The sequence below is a fragment of the Stegostoma tigrinum genome, chromosome 8 (genome assembly GCF_030684315.1).
Source record: "Stegostoma tigrinum isolate sSteTig4 chromosome 8, sSteTig4.hap1, whole genome shotgun sequence".
Classification (NCBI taxonomy): Eukaryota; Metazoa; Chordata; class Chondrichthyes; order Orectolobiformes; family Stegostomatidae; genus Stegostoma; species Stegostoma tigrinum.
The window spans coordinates 1,280,945-1,301,989 of record NC_081361.1 but is presented as its reverse complement, the minus strand read 5'-3'; the positions used below and the strand labels follow the sequence as shown (position 1 = coordinate 1,301,989).

The following is a 21,045-nucleotide window of genomic DNA, read 5'->3' as shown; positions in this document are numbered from 1 at the left end:
GGCAGTATAGACTCAAAATTGGGTGAGGATTAGAACATAGAATCATGAAGAACAGTCATTTGCTCAGGCTAACTAAAGTAAATGAGGGAAACTGTTCACTGGTCCTTCTGACACTATGTACCAAGGTCAAAATCTAAGGTAATTGGTGGGGAGAAAAACCAAAAACAAAAAAGAATCCTGCTTTTTCCAAACTGCAATATCTGAATAGGTGGTTAAAGCAGATTAAATTACTTTCATAAGACGACTGAATAATTACATGGAGCAAAATTTGCAGGGCAGGGCTAAAAAGGGCAATGGTGGTGGTGGTGGGGGAGGTGGGTGGCGAATTTAGCTACTTCTTACTGAGATTTAACACAGACACAATAAGTCAAGCTTTTTTTTGCTTTGTGATAACATTCCACGATTCTCTAGTTGGCCTCTCATGACTGTATTAGTTGGCAACAATTTGTTGCACATTCATCAGGAGACATTTTGGTTGAGAATTTTGTTTTCTGTGTTTCATAGATGTTCAATTTAAACAAGCTGTTTGCCATTTGCTTATCCAAATTCTGCCTCAGATCTTAGGCTGGTTCTGCCCCATCTCCAGCTCACTGACAAGCTAACAAATATTCTCTTTACCAGAGTAAAGAGGCGCTGTTTGTTAACAATATTTAAACACTAGAAGCAATTTCCACACATCACACTGACCTCTGTGGAGGCACAATCAGAGTACGACTGATCCTGTCAAGGAAAATGCATGACCAAACATAACAATCTATGTGCCTTCTAATTTGGCCAATATTCCTTCGGCTTCCCTGAACTAGCCAGTAGGCAAGTATTCTGTTTTGGATTGCACTCTTGCTATTGGAACGCTTTGCCTGCAACGGTAGTAGATTCACCAACTTTAGGTACATTTAAGTCATCATTGGACAAGCATATGGACGTACATGGAATAGTGTAGGTTAGATTGGCTTCAGATTGGTATGACAGGTCGGCACAACATCGAAGGCCGAAGGGTCTGTACTGTGCTGTAATGTTCTATGTTCTTCTCCAACCCATTTTTGATGTGCTTTCTTCCATGTACCAGCCTTTTAAATTTCACATGAGCCAAAGCCAGGAAAGAAATATTCAATATCTCTGTTAGTATTACTCGATTGGCTTACAGATGGACCAAAGTGCCTGTGGTCAGCTAACTGAAGATCTGGTAACTCCTTGCTGATTTATTGTACAGTTAATGGTGCGTGTTAATTTGTGATATTTCCTCTTCAATAGTTATCAGCCAGTCCCCAAAATGGGGCAACAGAGTGCTGCACCTTGCCATGTACACTTAAAGGAGAAATGCAAGGAAAATGTGTTCAGGCCTAAAACCTAAACATTGCTACTGCATTACAAAACAGGATCAAAATGATGGTCAAAGCACTCTCATAGAGCAAAAAAGGCTTCAGCAATGTGGAAAATACACACTGAATATGACTGCATGGCAACAAATAATTGGGATAAAAATTCCTCTTGCGATACTGGCAGAGAGCAATGGCAATTATTTGGACCGAGCATGACGACAGCAAACAGTCCAGGGACTTACCAAAATAGTTTTGAATTCTTGTGCTCTGTCCTCCTCTAATCTGACTCGGATGAGGCAGCTTTTCTCATTCTGGCGGTTGTCCCTCCGACGTGTTGCACACCAGCAGCTGCCCAAACCCGCACGCCTACCAGACTTGGCTGTGTCATAATTTGGTTTTGCTGATGCACCACTGTTGGATAAACCTCCAGAGGAGGCAGTATCCACGGATCTTAATGACTGTGGAATAATTATTTTGTTTAAGAAAACGTTTGTCAATTGTTGCATATTAGATACTTCCCCCTTTCCAGTTATATATATTATTACACAAAATATGCTCTCCTGCTGCCCACAAAGGTGAAGGCATTCTGCGCATGACAGCCTAATTGCAAGAACATGAAGTTGCACATGAATTCTTGGTCATTGCTGTCTTGTGAAATATTTAACTTGCAGTTCTTTCCTCTACCCGTAAAGATCACTTCTGAGGAATTATACTCCCGCTTGTGTTTACTAGCTGTTCAGTCAACATCAACAATTCAGTACTTAGCATGCCCATAAATTACTAATTAGTTTCCTTCGGCACAATAATTGTGGTCATTTCACTTGACCATGTAAACTGGTGCTTCAATTCTAAGTTTGTCAGATAAACCTTTGGGGTTTCAGTTTGCACACAGTATGTGAACATGCTTACATAAATATTTATTTGCCCACTTCACCCTGCTACGCACAGAAATCTTGAATACAACTACACTGTTTGAAGTTAAAACACACATTTATGAATTGCAGGTGACTGCGAATGGGCCAACCAGTGCATTGTGCAGGTCAGAATGTGTGCGGCACAGCACCACTGGCAGAAAGAAAGACAGACAGCAACAGCAAACCATACAGCAGAGAACTAAAGAAACCAGAAGTGAAATCATCCAAGTCACTGCAGCTCTCAGTTTATGATTAACATACAGGGAGTCACAACACTAAACAGGAGAATCCATAAAAAGGAAGAGGGTATTTTGAAACAAAGAAATACCACTCCAAAACACCTAAATGTGACCTAATAATACTTAGCCCAATTCTTAGGGGAATACATTATGAAAATATCCCTGGGACAAGTCCTAGACATATTCTGTAAACAATAACCATAACACAACTTTGATAATCTCCCAAGATACAATGGTCTTCAGCAGAGAACGCACTAATCAACAGCTCAAAGCCCAAATATTGAAGAAAAACAAAAGGTGCAGTCACGAGGACTCCATGCAGAGAGCTGCATTACTTTGTTGCAATTGCTGGATCAAGACTTATCCAACATACTCTAAATACTGTTTTTGTGGGCAGTGCGCTTCAAGCTGCGACAGATGTACCCCATGCACTAAAATTTACTGAGTAGAAATTAAACATGCTGTGAATAATTAAAGATGAAATATTTTGGCTATTAGTATAAAATCATATAAAATATCTAAGCAAAACAAAGCCAACAGCACAACTCAAAAAAAAACAAATAAAATCAGCTCTCACTTCGTGAGCGAATAATACCTTTTCTGGAATCAAATGCTTCAGTAACCAGCACAAAGGTTGAATTTTGCTGGCAATTGCACAGCTGTCTTGCCTTCGTTCTGAAAGCAAGTAACCCAACTTTGGCAAGTGGGACCTGGGATGGAAAATTGCTGGCAGCAGCCAGTTATGAAGATGCTTGGTGGAACGGCATTCACATTAAGGATTTCAGTCTGGCTGAAACATCAAAATGGCTATTCGGCTAATAGCTCTTAAAAGAAAGGCGAAGGAGATTGGCTAGGCAGCCATCTAGCTCCAGTGGCTGGGACGGTATCACTGAGTACCCTTGTATCCTCTTGACTGCCAAAGTGTAGTCAGGATAATAGACGGCAGGAAGACAGAAGAAAGGAAGGAAAGAAAGAAGAAAAAAAGTGTCTGGACATTATTAGACAAACCAGAGTCTCCAAGAACAACATATTTTACGTGATGAGTGCCTCACTGTCTCACCTTTTCCAGCGCTTTTTGCGAAGTGCTCGGCTCTTCCATTTCCAAGTGGCTGGAATCGGATAAAATGTTGGCTGCGGTAATGCTGTTGTCTGAATCCTCATTCTGAAGGGATGCTCGCTGCTCAGAGCTTTTAGTTTGAGTGTTGTGTATTTTAACACCTCTCTTTGAAAACAGGCTGCACAAGGGAAAGGGGACACAACAAACATGAAAATGTCATTGCATTCTAGAGAAACTGTTAAAAAAAATTAAACTAGAATGAAGGTATATTGATGATGTGAGTACCAGGAGTTTGATGTTCGCCACATTTGACCTGTGAGAAATTAATAGTGGCACACTCATACCAAGAGCTCGCATTACTAGTATTGAACACCGTTACATTGTCTCATCGTTAGGGAGTATATGAATAGGTTACAATGTTTGCATATTCCAATGGCACAAGAATCTGGACTTTTTGCAGTGTTTGTTCAACTTGCTATCAACCTCAATCTCATGAAAGGCAAAATGTGGATTTGAATACCCACAGGGTGGAAAATTTCCCCCAACCTGGCCACATGCTAATGTGTATGTAATTTCATCCCAAAAGCTGCAGTTTATTAAAAATAAAACGTAAAACAAAGTAACACCATTGATAATTGATAGAAAACTGTATACAACACTTTGTAAGGTAGGACAGTGTACTCTGAATTTGGCCTTCAGTATATTGGTACTGCAAACATTAGGATTTCTATTCAGCAATTTGCATTTATATTGCATGATTTACATCGAAAATTTTCCAAAACTCCCAAAAGAAGTACAGCAGATGGCATGATAAATAAATTCCCACACTGAAAATCCCGATTGTTGGTATATTAAGCATTAAATAGTACAGGGAGCAAGAGCAGATGGCTGCTGAAATGTGAGATTGCACAATAATGCCGCAATGTTGATTGCCTGCACTTCGAGAATCACAATTAAGCCACGGAAGCCTAAATCACATCCATGTAACATCCACACTCATGTAAAGAGAAGATATCCTAGGAAGTGAATAAGTGTTTCCCTTCTCTTTCTTGGTTTCTATATAACAATAGTCACATGTCACAGTCCAGATCACTGCAAGGCACAACACAGCAACAAGGCATGGTTTTGCTTCTCTGAAACTCTACACGGGTAGGTGGTGGAAAATCTGACTTTGCTGAGTTCTGGTCAGTCCTTACCTATTGAACAGAAATATAAGATAATATCCCCAACTCAGGAAAATTATCAAAAACAATAACTTTGAAGTCTTTACACATGTATGCACAACAACACAAACACATACTTTCACGTCACCCACATGGAAAGAGATTTGAGTTTTATAGACAATAGGTGCTGGAGTAGGCCATTCGGCCCTTCGAGCCAGCACCACCATTCATTATGATCATGGCTGATCATCCACAATCAGTATCCTGTTCCTGCCTTATCCCCATAACCCTTGATTCCACTATCTTTAACAGCTCTGTTTATCTCTTTCTTGAAAGCATCCAGAGAGTTGGCCTCCACTGCCTTCTGGGGCAGAGCATTCCATATATCCACCACTCTCTGGGTGAAGAAGTTTTTCCTCAACTCTGTTCTAAATGGCCTTCCCCTCATTTTTAAACTGTGTCCTCTGGTCCTGGACTCACCCATCAGCGGAAACATGCTTCCTGCCTCCACAGTGTCCAATCCCTTAATAATCTTATACGTCTCAATCAGATCCCCTCTCATCCTTCTAAACTCAAGTCTCCAAGACCAGTCGCTCCAATCTTTCAACATATAATAGTCCCGCCATTCTGGGAATTGACCTTGTGAACCTACGCTGCACTCCCTCAATAGCAAGAATGTCCTTCCTCAAATTGGGAGACCAAAACTGCACACAATACTCCAGGTGCGGTCTCACCAGGGCCCTGTACAGCTGCAGAAGGATCTCTTTGCTCCTGTACTCAATTCCTCTTGTTATGAAGGCCAGCATGCTATTAGCTTTCTTCACTACCTGCTGTACCTGCATGCTTGCTTTCATTGACTGATGTACAAGAACGCCTGGATCTCGTGTGCTTCTCCTTTACCTAACTTGACTCCATTGAGACAGTAATTTTGAGGTGGAGCTTCAAATGTGAGAAGCATGGCTGATAATTTTTCAACAGAAGATATTTCTGCTGCCTGCTGGCCCACAAAGTAGAACACAAATCTGATTTTTCACTCAAAATCGTTAAACATTGCTAGTTTTCATTATACAGGCCCACAAATATGCAAATTTAATTCACTGTAACACCTTTTTTGCTTACTTGTCTCTCATAAACAAATTTATTCCGGTGAAATTTAGCCATGGTGCAGAAACTTCTCTGGATAAATGAGAATCACTAGGCAATACCAAGCTCATCACAGGTCCACATTCTACACTCATGGTCATAGCAAAGAATCTCTATCAATCAGTCTACACTAGACACATGCACGAGGTGAGAATAACAGCACCACTCCTTGCATCATCTCAAATTACTCGAACAGTTACTAAAAAATCTCACTCCAATGAAGCAATAATGACCACACATCAAATGTCTCTATTTGTCAAGGAACAGATGTAATTACCTTTCTGTCCATTCATCCCAATAATAAAGGAAATAATGAGATATTTGCGTTGCTTAACATGGGATACTTACCAGCTGAGGCGTTTAAACACACTCTTTTTGGGCTTTGGCGGTTTCTCGAGTTCAGAGGAGCTGCAGGGTGGCAAATAAACATTTTCAGACAAGATTCATTTAAAAAGAATCAGATGCTTTTGTTCAATATTCTTATTATTTATGGCAAAATCAATCATTTACATAGATTTGAAATTGCAGAATGATAATTTTGTTTGCAAAAGGCACGTGATTTCAGGCAGGAGAACACTTAACATTACTTTGACTAATGAGCGACAAAAGTTCTCACTGTAGGCACATCGATCTTTTCTGCTTTATGAACAGCAGATCAAGACAATAAGAGTTCTGAAGAAATGTCACCAGACCCGAAGGATAACTCTGCTTTCTTTCCACAGATGCTGCCAGACCTGCTGAATGTTTTCAGCAATTTCTCTTTGTGTTTTTGATTCCCAGCATCTGCGGTTCCTTTGCGTAATTTTTTACCAAGATTATAACCCCCTCAGTCTTTTTGCAGAACACGTGGAATTGAACAAAATGGTCGAATTTCTACAGCAGGAACAGAAAAAATTAACAAGGACTGGGCTTGAAAAAAGTTAACTGGAAAACATGAGAATCAAACTTCCAGTGCCGAAGGTGATACATTAGGTTGTAAAGTTATACAGGAGTTTCTCTGGGCCTCATCCACACTGTCATGTGAATGTACAGACAATGTCAAACAATGAAAGGTAGTCATGAATCAGTCACTTCAGGTGACTAAAACACCACATGCCACATCTCGGAGGTAGTAAAATGAGGAGTATATCTCTTGACCAGACTTTCTGTTGCTGATATTTTCAGACAAACTGTCCGAAAATCAACTAAACTATCCGAGAAGTCCAAAAGAACTTTAAATATAACTTATGATCCATGCAAAGTGAATTTCGGTAACATTTTGTAATTACTGTTATAAATAAATACCATGTTTGACGTTGGCCCAATACTGACTGTGCCACTGATGGAACTGACGATAATGCCAGGTGCTTGCTGCACATGGGCATCCATAGCCTGAGGATGGGCTTAATAGTGAGCTTTGATTTTCAAAGCAGGAATGTAAATTGCTACATCACGTACATTTTATATAAGAACTTCGGTCCACCAATTTATGAAGAAGCAAACTGTTTTCAAACAATGTAATTATTACAAAGCCTGCTCTGTCAAAACTAAAAAATAGTTTCAGTGATCTATAATCTGGTTCCTTAATCAACTCTGGTCCAGGAATGGCAAAGTGTTTTGTTTTTCAGTTGGAGATTATTTTTGGTTGCATTATTAAAAATATACTGTGGCTATTTCGAGATGAGGGAATGATGTTTTTAGGCAACCATTGAAAGATACTTTAAAATGCTGGCCAATTGTGTAGGGTTATTGTTAATTTTATGTTAGTAATAGGATTATGTATTTGAAAAGAAATTGGAAGGTAAAGAAACATTTCTCAAAACTGGTACAATTTACATCTGGATTTGTAGGTGCACCCACAATAGGAGCTCTTGGACATGTTGCTAAAATTGGTCACTCATCAAGTTTTTTGCATTTTCCTGCAATCATTGGCTTAGTGGTAGTATACTCTGCACTATTATATACCTTTGAAATGCATTTTGATGCACTACAACAGAATTGATTCATTGAGCAACTGGCTTTATCCTCATAGGTCAGAATTCATTGTCAAAACTTTGAAACCAAGGAAAAGGAAGACAGTAAGTAAACTGGCAGCTCACTAGCATTAAACAGCAATTATAACTAGAGAAGATTTCACACACAACCCTTAACTGTTTTACCTGCACACTCCTACAATACCAGTTACGTACTCGCTATCCTCACTTAAGTATTGTTGCAGAAAGAACAAGTCTAGAAAATTCTCGTTTGGACGAAGGGTGTAAGATGAGCAAGCAAACTGCAGGGATTTGATACCCAAAATTATTTCATATTCCTGAAAGAACACAAATAAATAATGAGCTGTTAAAGCAAGTTTAAACTGCTATAATTGCTCCTGCTAAATCCGAGTCCATGGTATTTTGAACAGCATCGATAACTTTATTCAAAGTGCATAGTACATCATGTCACAAAAATATTTCTGCTTTGGAAATAAATGACACGAACGTGATTTTTGAAGGAGATATTTCTGTACAAATTATCCAGGATGGTTTCAGGACACTAACTCCCAAAACAGTGCTTCAAAGATGGATTATTTTTAAAAATGATTCATTTAAGAACCATAAGCTGATTTAGGGTGAAGACAAGAAATGTTATGAAAGATCATTCATCCATGCAAAAGGAAGTCTGCCAAGTACAAAATAAGTGGCTGATCTATAGTAACTGATACCAAGACAGACGGTGAAAATGTTGAGTTAATTTTTCAAGGTTGCACCACCATGAAATTGAATGGACCATGAGCAGCTCGAAGTTACTGGACTATTTTCTTTCAACCACAGTGGCTTCTTGGTTGAATCTTGTCACAATTTGACATGTAAAAAGGGGCAGACCTTTCTAAGTCAAACTCTGACAACATGTTACTGCCAAGTTGTAAAGTGCCAGCCAGTTTTCAACAGGTCAGTGAAAAGAAACACTTCACTACATCCACATCAGCCACGACAAATGGCGGGCCATTTGACAGATTACATTCCGAGCTGGTGAATTGGAGTCACACAGCGTTGGATGCCTATTTTACCACCCAGCTGATTTTACATCACATCGCCCAGTTTGGCAAATTCAGCATCAGCTGCTTCTGATCGGAACCTATTCTATTCATAGGGACCTCAAGTTACAGCTCTGTAAGCAAGAATTCATTGTTTGCCATAAGGTCAAATTCCTCTCAAATTCATATTCTCAGGTTGCCTGCTGAATGTTGCAGTACAAGATGAAAATACAATCTGAGTGGGTTATCTCTGGGTGCTCTGGTTTCCTCCCAAGGTCCAAAGATGTGCATGTTAGGTGGATTGCCCATGCTAAATTGCCCGTAGTGCCCAGGGATATTTAGCTTCAGTGAGTTAGACATGGGGAATGGGTCTGGGTGGGACCCTCTTCAGAGTGGCCCTATGAACTTGTTGGGCCGCATGGCCTGTTTCCACACTATAGGGATTTGATGATACCCTCAACAGTAGCCATGACAACAGGGATGTTTGAGAATTTGGTATTACCAAATTCAGAAATATGGAGTAAAACATACTGCCCAGTCAGTGAGAATCCAAACAGGTGCACTCCCTCAATTTCTGACATCCCATGATGAAATGATGCCTCTCATATAAAGGAAAATACTAATATGGAGAGATTGTTTACCCAGTGTCTTCAATAATGAAATAGCTTCCATGACACTGAGATTATTTGAACAACATCTTCATTCACATAACGCCTAGCATATCCTGTACATGGCTGTGACTGTTCAAAGGTAAATTGCAGCACATTAGCAGCGCAAAAGCAGTCTATTTGACTGAACTGCTCCATGCTGATCTATACACCTCTCCCACCTTGCTTCAAACTCTAAATATGCCGTTGTGTCCTTTCTGACATCTAACTTTCTCTCAAATACATCTGTGCTCATCCTCTCAACGAGTCCTGGTAGCAGCAGCTTCTGCATTCTGGCTGCTCTGAGCAACAAAGCATCTCCTTAATTCTTTATTGGATTTATTAGTGACCATATACATTTAGGATGCTGTTGGGGACTCCCCCTACACCCCCATCAAGCAAATAAAGCAGCACAAGATTGAAAAGCATGCTTTTCCCCTTTCATACAATTCCAAACATTTTGTACAGTGCAATTTTCAGTACTAACTTTTTGTCTCTTGTCAAAGTTGATCAAGCCATTCTGTAAGAGATAGACAAGGACAAAGAAAATTAATTCAAATGTACAAAGGTCAAACAGTACTACAAGATCATGAAATTTAAAAGATCAGAAGTGAAATACAAGCTCTGTAAACTTGGTTCCGTTTTAGTATATCGTCAAAGGCCAATCACAAATGATCTATCATACCACCAGGTCATATCTTGGACACTACATAGAGTCCTTTGCTCCAGTCAAGTAGATCAGTACCAAGCTGAAGACATTCTCAGCTGTTCAACTGCTCAATAGGCAGTGACATCCAGGTAACCAATTTACCTGTACAGAATAAAAATGATGTGCAATTTATCCAACCTTTTGAAAAACTAAACCCATATTCAATTAACTGCAAAGTGATTTGCATGTTCCTTTGTTTACAAATTGTTTGATTCACAGCACAAAGCATCAAATTATTCTGATTGGGATTATTAATCAAGCTCATTCATTTTTTTATTGCTTTGATTCTCATCTACAAGCAGCTTGCAATGAAACCATAATAATAGCGCTCATCAGCAAATAAGGAATCCAAATCTTGTAAGAGAGACTTACTGAATGGTAATTCGGGAAAGCCGAATCCAGCGCTGAAAATTCTGTTAAGAAAGTTCCCAGGTACGGCACAATTCCCTGAACAATATCCTGGAAAAAGAGAGGTGAATTTGTTTAATCCATTGTGAACTCATTGTCCTATTTCTCAAAATTACTACTCCATGTCTTATTTATTCCCTTGATCATACAACTAAATCTATTTAGAATCAAAATTTAGGACTCAAAATTTTAGACAGTTATACAGTGGAATGCAAAGTTAGATCTATAAAGGCCAGGCAAGTTCAACGTTTGATCCCTGATCTGTGAACTGGAAACCAAACTCAATATTTGTGTAACCTCATCATTTGGAGATTGGAAATGTTCTACGTAGTGTGCAATTTCGCTTGAAGATAAAAACAATTTACCTCACCAGATCTCCAAAACTTTGTCTCAACAAGTTTAAATGTCATTTTTTTTCTAAACTCAAGAATATAATTCTTCTCAATGTCTTTTCATAGGACACCTCTCTTACCCAAAGAAATAATTTAATGGTCTCAGACGGTGGGTTGGTTAAGAACCTAACAGCCTAGGAGATCTATCGGAATTGGCAAATTGGAACCAATATTGGGTTTGTGGCAGGAAGTAAATGCGATTTTTGAGGGGCTTTTCGGCAACTTGATGCTTTCATCCAGCAGCATACCACAGGACACAGTAATAGTTCTTACTGTGCGTACATTAATGTTGAAGGCACGAAAGCTCCAAGTATGAACAGCCGGTTCACAGATGACACAAGAATTGGACGGTTGTAAACAGCAAAAAGCCTTAGTCTCTCGGGTTACACATATGGGCTGGTTAGAAGGCTTGAACAGAGGCAAATAGAATTCAATCCAGAAAAGTGTGAGGTGAAGCATTTTGGGAGTCTAATAAGTCAGGACAATATATGTTCAATGAGATAATAAGGTGTGGAGCTGGATGAACACAGCAGGCCAGGCAGCATCAGAGGAGCAGGAAAGTTGATGTTTTGGGTCTGGATGACAGAGGATCAGAAGGACCTTGGTGTGTGCATAAACATATTCTTGAAGGCAGGAGGACCTGTGGATAAGTTGATAAAATATTGGATACTTGCCTGAATATAAGAGCAAAGAAGTAATGATGGAACTGTAAATAACATTAGTTGAGCCACAGCTGGAACAATGTGTGCCGAGAAACGAAGGCATTTTGCTACTTACTACCGCTCCAATTCTTGTGTCATCTGTGAACCTGCTGTTCATACTTGGAGCTTTTGTGTCTTGAACATTAATGTACTCACAGCAAGAACTATTGCGGTGCCCTGCACCATTGCCAAAGCACATTTGTGTAAGATGCTGCAAGATTAGCAAACCATGCACTGTCATTCACTGCATAATCTGGGAGAAAGCTTTATGGAAGTTATACAACTGTCCAATCATGAACTCACATTTTCCCCTGTATACTTACAGAATTTTGCACCACAAAAACAATCATCACGCAGAGCACACATTTTTGATTATAAAAGCAAACCTACTTTTAGATTCAATCTAGATCAGAAAAATATGTTGAAATTCTGCACAGTGCACCAATCACAACACACAATAAACAAAGTGTGACAGCAGGGCAGTAGAAATTCTGGGGCAAACATCTGGAAAGCAATGTAAAAAGATCGTTCACTGCAACTGGAACATTGAGCAGTTTGAAACATGGAGTGTCTGTCAAACTGACAACATGCTAGCATGATTACTGCATTTCTCCCTCTTCAAATACCAGCTTAAAAATGCTTCAATTCCATCTAAGAATGATTTAGAGAATAAGAAAACTTTGACTATTTTCTGAGCTGGACAACTAGTTTGGTAAAGTGGCACCAAAATATTTATATCTGACCAATTATTTTGTTCTTTTATCAAATTCAGGAGCAAAATGAGTGGACAAAGAGCATGATAAAAGGAGTGAGGAGGAATGGCTAGAAACTTGTCAGTTTTCGTCCAAGCTAGTTGAAACTAGATAGTTGATGTCTGAAATACTGAACAAACAAAGAGATATGAATATCTCTCCATTCCGACGCAGCAAATAGTCCTTACTGCGGAGAACAATAAAAGGAAAACATGGTAATTGAGTAAAAACACTTATGAGAACCAGTTAAATCTCTTAATGTTTTTATTAATTACAAGGCCCTTGAAGTGTACAAAGCAAAAGAAAAAGAAATTGGCACATATCGCACTTTAGACATTGCTTCAGTTCAAATTTCCAAGATAATGAACACTGAGAAAGATAATCTATGAAGGCTGCATCACTGCAGTATAACCACATTTGATGTTGATTAAAATGTTAACTGCAATATCATCAGCAATTACAAGAATCATGGCAAAACAATCTTGGAAGACTTGAGCCAAGCCAGACCACCTGGACTGCAATACATATATTCCTGTTGCAGTATTGATTGACAGAATCTGTACGCATTCAGTCACCAACTGAGTTCATTGCAGATATTTTACTATAAACTGTTGATCATGCCCTGAATATAGTCACACTGGGCCAAGTGCAACACCTTACCTCCATTAGCAGCTCTCTACTTGCCATAAAGTTATCTTCTTCATTGTTTGAAAGGTCTTCAAATGTTATCTTACTGCTCCTAGTCAAGAGAATGAGACAAATTACTCTTGACAGAATAGAGTCAAGATAACAAACAGCTGATACGGAATCTGACAAATAAGCAAGTAATACAGACAGTGAATGGCAGTGAAGCATTTTTACAGTAAGTATAGTTATTTTAGCCAAATTGTTCAGAAATGTTTTGGCAATCTCTGGGGCAGGTAGAACTTGAACCCTGATTGTTGAAACCCAGGGATGGGGATACTGCCATTGTGCCGCAAAAGCTCTTGAGTGCAGTCGTTTTGGTGAATCTCATTGTAGCAAGAGAGATTTCATTCCCAAGCTGCCTACAAAAAACAACCATGATCAAATGGTCTGAGGCACACGAACATAAACTACAGGTGTGCACTTCAAAGTGTTATAGAGTGCTTTCTTGGGAGATTAAAATAATTGTTGTCTTTGTATTTTAGCATCCCACACAAACCTCTGGCTTATATCACCCCATCACAGCATATCCACAGGAAACTGTGTTACGTTCCATCCAACAGCAGATCAGTTTTGGAACACGATAGTTAAATATTTCAAGTTGCCAAACAGTTTTCTTTTTCCACTTAAACAAATTAACTCTTCGCTCCTTCGTGAAAGAATGAAAGATTCTGCCAATTAGCCAATTGTTAGGATTGCACTGTAGTGCCTCTGGTAATCCTGTTAATGCACCGAGTGTGTGAAGATCACTTGTGCAAGTAAACCTGGAGGTCAAACCTGCAATTTCCTACCTCATACTTATCAAATAAAAATTACATGGCTCTTTCTGAACAATGACTTACTTTGACACGGCTGCCCAAGTCTTCTTCAAATTGAACACACTATTCGATTGCAATGCAGTGGTAATTGCATGCACTGACGAGAAATTCTGCAAAGTCCTACATTCCTGTCAGAGAAAAAAAGCCGTGAGTTCTGTGGAAAAAGCAGTGACTCCCCATTACCCAACACCTCAGACTTTTTAAAAAGGTTCTATCAGAAAAATGTTAGCTGAGAAAATAACAGCATTAACAAACAAACTTTTTGAGGGAAAGAATTCCATGATTCTTGGCAACTCAAACCTTGATATTTGTTTTGTATCCCTCTGAGACAACCTCTTCAGTTCCCTTGCTGCCAGCCTGTGACTGGTTAGATATGATTACTGACACCAAAGGAGAGCTCAAAAAGAGTAGGATTGAGACATGGACATCTGAGTGGTAGAAGTGGCGAAGGTAGGGGGGTGGAGGCGGGGTAATCATCTTTGGTATATCCATCACATTTAGCTCATAAATGAATTTTAGGTTGTATTATCTGACAGAATAGGAGGGCAGGACCAGTCACGTGAGATACTCATTCGAGGGAAAACAAACAAATCAGGAAATTGGGTCTACTTTTATGAGTCACTACGTTATTGATACTGAGTTAACTAATCTTACATAGATTAGCAGCTGAATGTCCTTCATCTGTTTCCACCACCCCCCCAACCTGTTGGAGGCAGGGAGAAAACTGGATCAAATCAAACCTCCCAAATGTGTACTTTGGGTTGTGGTGGAGACGAGGAGGAAGCCTGCGAGTGTTTGTTATCAGGTCTCAAAGCCACTTCTGCTTGGGGAGGAAGGCCAGGGAGGGGCAGGGTGATCACACCATTTGGGATTTCTTTGGAGGTGCGTCAATTGGCATAATCATAAGTGCCTTATCTGATTAAGGCCAGCAGGTAGGTTCTCAAGCCCAGAGTCTTCCGGCTTCAGGGAAATAAAGCTGCTGCAGTAAAATGGAAGTAATGGAGGGCACTTCAACATGGAAGCCACTCCTTGTCAACTATTGTAAAAACTCAAAATCAGAACTAGAAAAGTCAGCCAAGTGATCAAGTGATTCCTCTTCAGAATAGCCTTTGATAGTGCCAGTGGATATGTCAGGAACTCTTTCATCCATGTCTACGACTGGGTGTCAGCCTACATTCGGTTGAACTGCTCCATATTGTAAAACTGGAGACAGACTTTCAAATCCCCATCAAGGTCCCATTAATGCCTCAAGACTCTTAACGAGTCAAAACTGATGCAGGCAGTGTTGCCAAGACCCAAACCAGACTTCTCTAAATTAGCTGGCAACAGAATTATTGTGAACTTTCATTCCAAACCTTACTAATGAATGAATATTTTGTTGTCACGTGTATACGGGAAAATACATTGAAAGTACAGTTTTGTTGCAAAATCCAGTGCAATTTAGGATTACAAAATCAGTAAGAATCAATTACTTCCTTTACTTAATTAGTTAATTACTCGGTTCCTATCCTGATCCTTTCCAAATGTACGAGTGGGAATGCCACATGTTGGCGACAAGTACAAACCTGGTATCAGATCTGACAGCCCTTCCTCACTCTTTTACCGATTGCTGACTAACATGCTGAGACAAATTCCTTTGGCAAACACATAAGAAACAGACAACCAGGCAAGTTACTGAAGTGCCGTCATGTAGGCATACAGAATGCAGAACATTGGGAATAAAATGTACACTGTTTCGTAGACTGATTACAGCTTGGAAGGGAGGCAAATAACACTATGTAATGCCCAATAACTAACTTCATTTTTGAAGGGCCAGTAAAAATCTGAAATCAGTTTGCCTTTTTTATCCACATAAATATTTTTGATGAGAAAAAAATACATTAATACTTCAATGCAACTGTAAACTGAGGCAAGAACTATTAGCAGCCAGCACTACAGAAATTATGAATGCTAGGATTTTCCATGAAGCATTCAACTCTTATTCAGAAAAGTATTCTGCTTGCCAGTTCAAGAGGCTTTCAAACCTTGGACATATCAACACATAGTGTTAATGGCTTGCTCTCTTCCACCATGGTTGTTTCATGCACTGTGGACTTTAACATGTCACAAAGGCTAAAAACCAATAAAGAATAGTGTACCTGGGCAACATCAATCCATTTCTCAATGATTTTAGCCCTCTGCCGTGGTTTCAGCTGTTGAGGTCTTAATATGGTGCTGGTGACACATTTTGTAACATTATTGAACTGTGTAATGGTGGCCTGGACGGTTGATACCAGATGCTGTTTTTCTTCCTTCCCTCGTTGAGACCAGATGGACCCTAAACATTGGCTGGGCACAAGTTTCCGAAAAAGATCCTGATCAAAAATAAAAAGGAAACAAAGGGTAAAGGTATCAGTCGTGCCATGTTTTTAGCAATGAACGACAAACAAGATTTGTCCGTCCATGGGTACATTCGTCCTGCTAGTTTGCAATTGTACATTAAAACTGCGTGCTATATTGTCAACGACTGGCTACATAATACTCACATTGATGCACAAGCGCACATTGGCTATTCAGACAGATCAAAACCCTCGAATTTTCAGTCATCTGCTTCCTATTTGTAGGTTAGATTTAAAATCACTGGTTATCTCCACCCAACTCCGACTGGGCTCCACGCACACCATCATGCATGGCTCTGCTGGCAATAGTCACTGCTACAGATGCTCAGCCCTGGTGGCCCACAGGCTAGACAGGCTGGGCATCAGTATAGCGGCCCTGCATCATGTCTACTTCTCGCACCAAGGCAGGTTGACAGAACACAATGGCAGCCCGGCCCTCTGTTGGTTCAACAGATCTCAATGTCAACACTTCCCCACTGTTGGTTTCATGCTGAACACGAATATTGCCAAACGTCCAAGCTTGTCAACTGGCCATTCAGATTGCATAATGTCCTTCTGTCTCCCTCTTCAAGATGAGCAACTCCCATCAACAATTATGCCCCAACAGTGAAAGTTAACACAACCGGCAAATAGTTCCTTCAGATCCCCGTAAACTCATTCAGAATGGAGAAATTTGTCAGTCTCGTCACTTTCAAAGCCAGAGTTGGCTGTGACAGGCTGCAGTAGAAAGGAGTGCTCAGAAACCATCGAGTGGGAAACTGTTGCATGTTTATGCAAGCATGGTGGGCTCTCACTTTTAACAGTCTGATCACGTCACAATGATGTCATCGATCATTTCTGGCAAGGAATAGCTTAGGGTAACCCTGCTGCCTCGACAGCAAACTACATAATAAAACTCCTGCTGTTTAATGCTTCAGCCCCCTGGACCTGTGCGGTAAAGGAAAAAAAAAAAGAACTGGCAATGAGGATCAAAAAAAACCGCTTTGAGATTCATCAGGTCAAACCACTGATTTGAAAAAAGACTCTCAGCCCTCACTGCAGATCTCTATGATTCAACAAAAGAAAAGCAGCTACATTCCTCGACAGACACCCAACGAGGTTGCTGCCCACCAAAAATGGCTGCTGTCATCATTATGTCACATGATTAGACTCTAAATGCCAGTCGGTATATACATACACATATGCAACAGAAACTGCAGTGAAAACAGACAGTTACCTTTGGAACTCTGTGCAGAAAAGCAGCTGCCCCTCAACAAACTGAGATAACAAAGTGTGGAGTTGGAGGAACACAGCAGGCCAAGCAGCATCTTAGGAGCAACTGTGCTCACCCAGCTCTGCACTTTGTTATCTCGGGTTCTTCAGCATCTGCAGTTCCCATTATCTCTTATCCCATAACCAAAACCAACTTTTGACAAAGTGGTCACTTCCAGATGAGATCGCTGCACCCCTGTTCTGAACACTAACATATGCTTGGGATTTTTGAGACCTAGAGGACTACTTACATTCTAGAGTCACACCCAATGCTGACATACAGACCACTGAACTTCCACTTCAAGCCTAAGCCTATGACCAGACTTTGACATAACTCAAATTTTGATTCAGCAACTACGAGTCTCATTTTTTAGAGGTAGACATCAAGCCACCTTGCAGACGAGACTGGAATACCCTGTGGCTGATTCCACTCCAGAAGATTCTGGGAAAACAACAAAATTGCCATCCTGGATACTTCAAACAAAATCAGTGGACTCTTGAAGAAACAGTGACTGTTATGATGAAACAATTAAACTTTTACCCTGAAATACTATTCATTTTGTAAAGGTTCAACACTAAGTTACAAAGGATTTTCAGTGCTCTCTCAGGTCACTTATTTCACATGACGTTCATTCAAAACAAATGACAAGTGCTGAAGTATTAGTTGGCAGGTATTTCAAGCGAGATACTGAAGTTACACGTCAAACAACACATTTTAACATCTTGGAAGACTGCATTTTGAAGGGAATTCAGTTATAACGACTGGTGGAGCAGTAATAGCATTAAACAACACAGAGAGATTCAGATGCCTACTGCTGACTGAAATATCTTATTCAGAATGACTGGGCCCCAGATTCCTGTTTACTCACAGCATCCATAAAAGTCAGCTGCTCTGCAATGAAGCGTGATGGGTAGGACAGGAGCTTTTCGTCAACTTGTTCGATGGTTTGGTCGTGTTCTTCTCCAATATAGAATCTAACTCTTCTACGGTAGCCTTCTGTGCAAGTGAAGATAGACATTTATTTTGTGCCCAAAGTTCACATTGCTCTAAAATATCTCACAAACTTGTGAATAGAAGTCATGCATTGGTTTACAATAGTTATCTAATATTCATACTTCTAAATCTAGATTTGGTGAAATTAATATGATATTGCACTGAAATCCTCTTGTTGGGAGCATCTCAATTGCAAAAGAAATTGTATTTAATGACAGATTCCCATCCCAATTTCTAGCTTTAGGAAATCTTCCGAATCACAATCTATTGTTTCACAATAACTTGCAAACTTATTACATCAGATTATAAAATAAAATGTCATTGACGGCAACAGTTCAAAAGGAAATTGTCCAGAAAGTCGTATTACATGCTGCTGGGTCTTAGCGGACCATATTAGAGTATCAAATCTATGCAGAATTTGGTCTTGTACATCACGTAGTACAGGGGTAATCATTCAGCAATAATTTTAATTAACTTCGTTTACCCAAAAATTTGGAAGTAATTTTGAAGCTTGTCAAAGGAAACCAAAATGAACTAAATCCTGAGACAGAGGGGCAAGCCGCACACAAACTTGTAGGGAGGCACCCTGAATTAAAACCACATTTTTGCAACATAATTATAAATCTTACTGAACATCTCTTTCTCCGCTGTTTCCTCCACCAAAAACCGACTCAGGAGTTTCTGGGCCCGATGTTCAGCATCTGACCCCGGCACTGTCTGGTTCAAGTAGCAAAGTACCTTCCGGAGACAAGAGTAAGTTGGAACTTGACGAAAGTCTTCGGCAGACTCCTCCAGCCAGATTTCAAGAATTTCAGGTATAGCACTGGAAATAAAGTCAGAGTTTATATCTGTTTATCAGGGAAGCAAAACGTGTGGGAAAAAAGCTTCTAATTCTACAAATGTAAATGCAATAGATTAAAGTTGGAATATGGGGTCATCGTGCTCACACAGGAGATGAGCTGCCATCTTGAGCTGCTGCAGTGCACATGGCAATGGTGATCCTGCTGTGCCATCAGAGGGGGGCTGTGTGGCACTTTGACCCAATGATGAAGAAATGACTGTCCAAGTTCGAATTACGCTGGCCATGGATGGAAACTGCAAGTTGGCCATGTTTCCAAGTTTTCTTCCAGGTAGATTGCACAAGTAAGCTTAAGGCTCACGTATAAAGTGATTTCACATGGGTCTGAGGTTACTTATTACACCAGCAGGACCTCTTGGTGTTTAGAGTTTGCTAGTAAAGAGAAAGTGAGCTTTGACAAAAAATCTTCTTTATAAAAGTCAAATGGGACAAATCAGATGAACAAAGAAAAACACAAGGATAATGATGATTTGTTTGGCTTTGTTCTGGGAGTTGCATTGCCAGCAGTTGGATACCTCGGTAACATGGATAAATTGGGTCCAGCTGAGGATGAATAATGAAATACTCCAACATAGTCAGCTTTCAATTCACTTATTTTAACTGCCTGCCTGGCTAATACTGAGAGGCCACGTAGCATTATTTCACAGGTAAATCAATGGTTACTTTTTTGCAACAAGACGTCAGCGGCACAGAGAAGTCATCACACCACTGAAATCGAACCCTTTGCACAGAAAAACTCCCCAGGGCACTTCACAGCAGATTAACCATTCAAAAACTGACAAAGGAGGAGATATTCAAACAGGTGTCCAAACATTTGGTCATAGTGACTCTTCATGAGTTTCTTAAAGGCGAGAGATGGTGATGTCTAGAGGAAGAAACTATACATCTGCAGGAAGAAGCACTAACGGTGGTGGGCTGATGAAAAAAATAAGAAGTACACAGCACACTGGACGTGGCAGAACAGAAATGTACCAGGCAAAGTTTGGGACTTAAAATAATTCCAGACAAAAGCAAAATAAGAACGTGAAAGGATGTGAACACAAGAATTGAAAGTTTTTTTCGAAAAAAAATCTAAAGTTCAGACATTGGTCAACCGAGAGACAACGTGGGCCAGCATGGACTGAGTTGCAGCTATGGTCTATGATGCAATAGGCAGAAGAAACCTTTGATGTTCCAAAGACTCCAAAAAGTAAACATTTGTTTGATTGGCATCCCCAATTTACATGGAATATTTTACACTGAAAGTGCTGTTCTAGTTTTTAATTTGGAATTTCCTTATCTGCAGCCCTACACTGAAACAGATGATCACTTATTTGAGTCCGTTCATAATAGATCATTACAGCACAGAAATTATATGATGTGAAACATTACACACAGACATTGGGGCTTCACTCAGACTTTAACAGCTCCATTCCTGTTAAACAGTGGTTGGTGTAGGAAGTGCTAGGCAGCCATAGTGCCATATGCAGCAATAGCCTCTTGTTGTTTGAGAAAGATATACGACTTAGAAATAGTTTACACTGGAGGGACTATTTTGACTTCATCTGCTTTCAGGTCAGTTGGCATAGGTCGTACTCTTTTGCAATGATTCAAAAACACAGCTGGCCCACACTGCTAAGATG

The 21,045-nt window shown here is 39.9% G+C and overlaps 1 protein-coding gene across 1 annotated transcript in view; it reads right to left on the bottom strand.

Annotated features, from left to right (window-relative positions):
* The window catches only part of LOC132209912 (ral guanine nucleotide dissociation stimulator-like 1), a 143,921-nt gene that overhangs the window by 93,301 nt on the left and 29,575 nt on the right, over positions 1–21,045 (bottom strand). The window contains exons 14-24 of the mRNA XM_059648224.1: positions 19,194–19,387; positions 18,440–18,567; positions 16,080–16,295; positions 13,966–14,069; positions 13,100–13,178; positions 10,559–10,645; positions 9,965–9,997; positions 7,974–8,125; positions 6,184–6,243; positions 3,533–3,707; positions 1,562–1,777 (exon numbers count right to left, since the gene is read on the bottom strand). Of these exons, the coding sequence (XP_059504207.1) occupies positions 1,562–1,777; positions 3,533–3,707; positions 6,184–6,243; positions 7,974–8,125; positions 9,965–9,997; positions 10,559–10,645; positions 13,100–13,178; positions 13,966–14,069; positions 16,080–16,295; positions 18,440–18,567; positions 19,194–19,387 (1,444 nt within the window). The remainder of the gene's footprint in view (positions 1–1,561; positions 1,778–3,532; positions 3,708–6,183; positions 6,244–7,973; positions 8,126–9,964; positions 9,998–10,558; positions 10,646–13,099; positions 13,179–13,965; positions 14,070–16,079; positions 16,296–18,439; positions 18,568–19,193; positions 19,388–21,045) is intronic.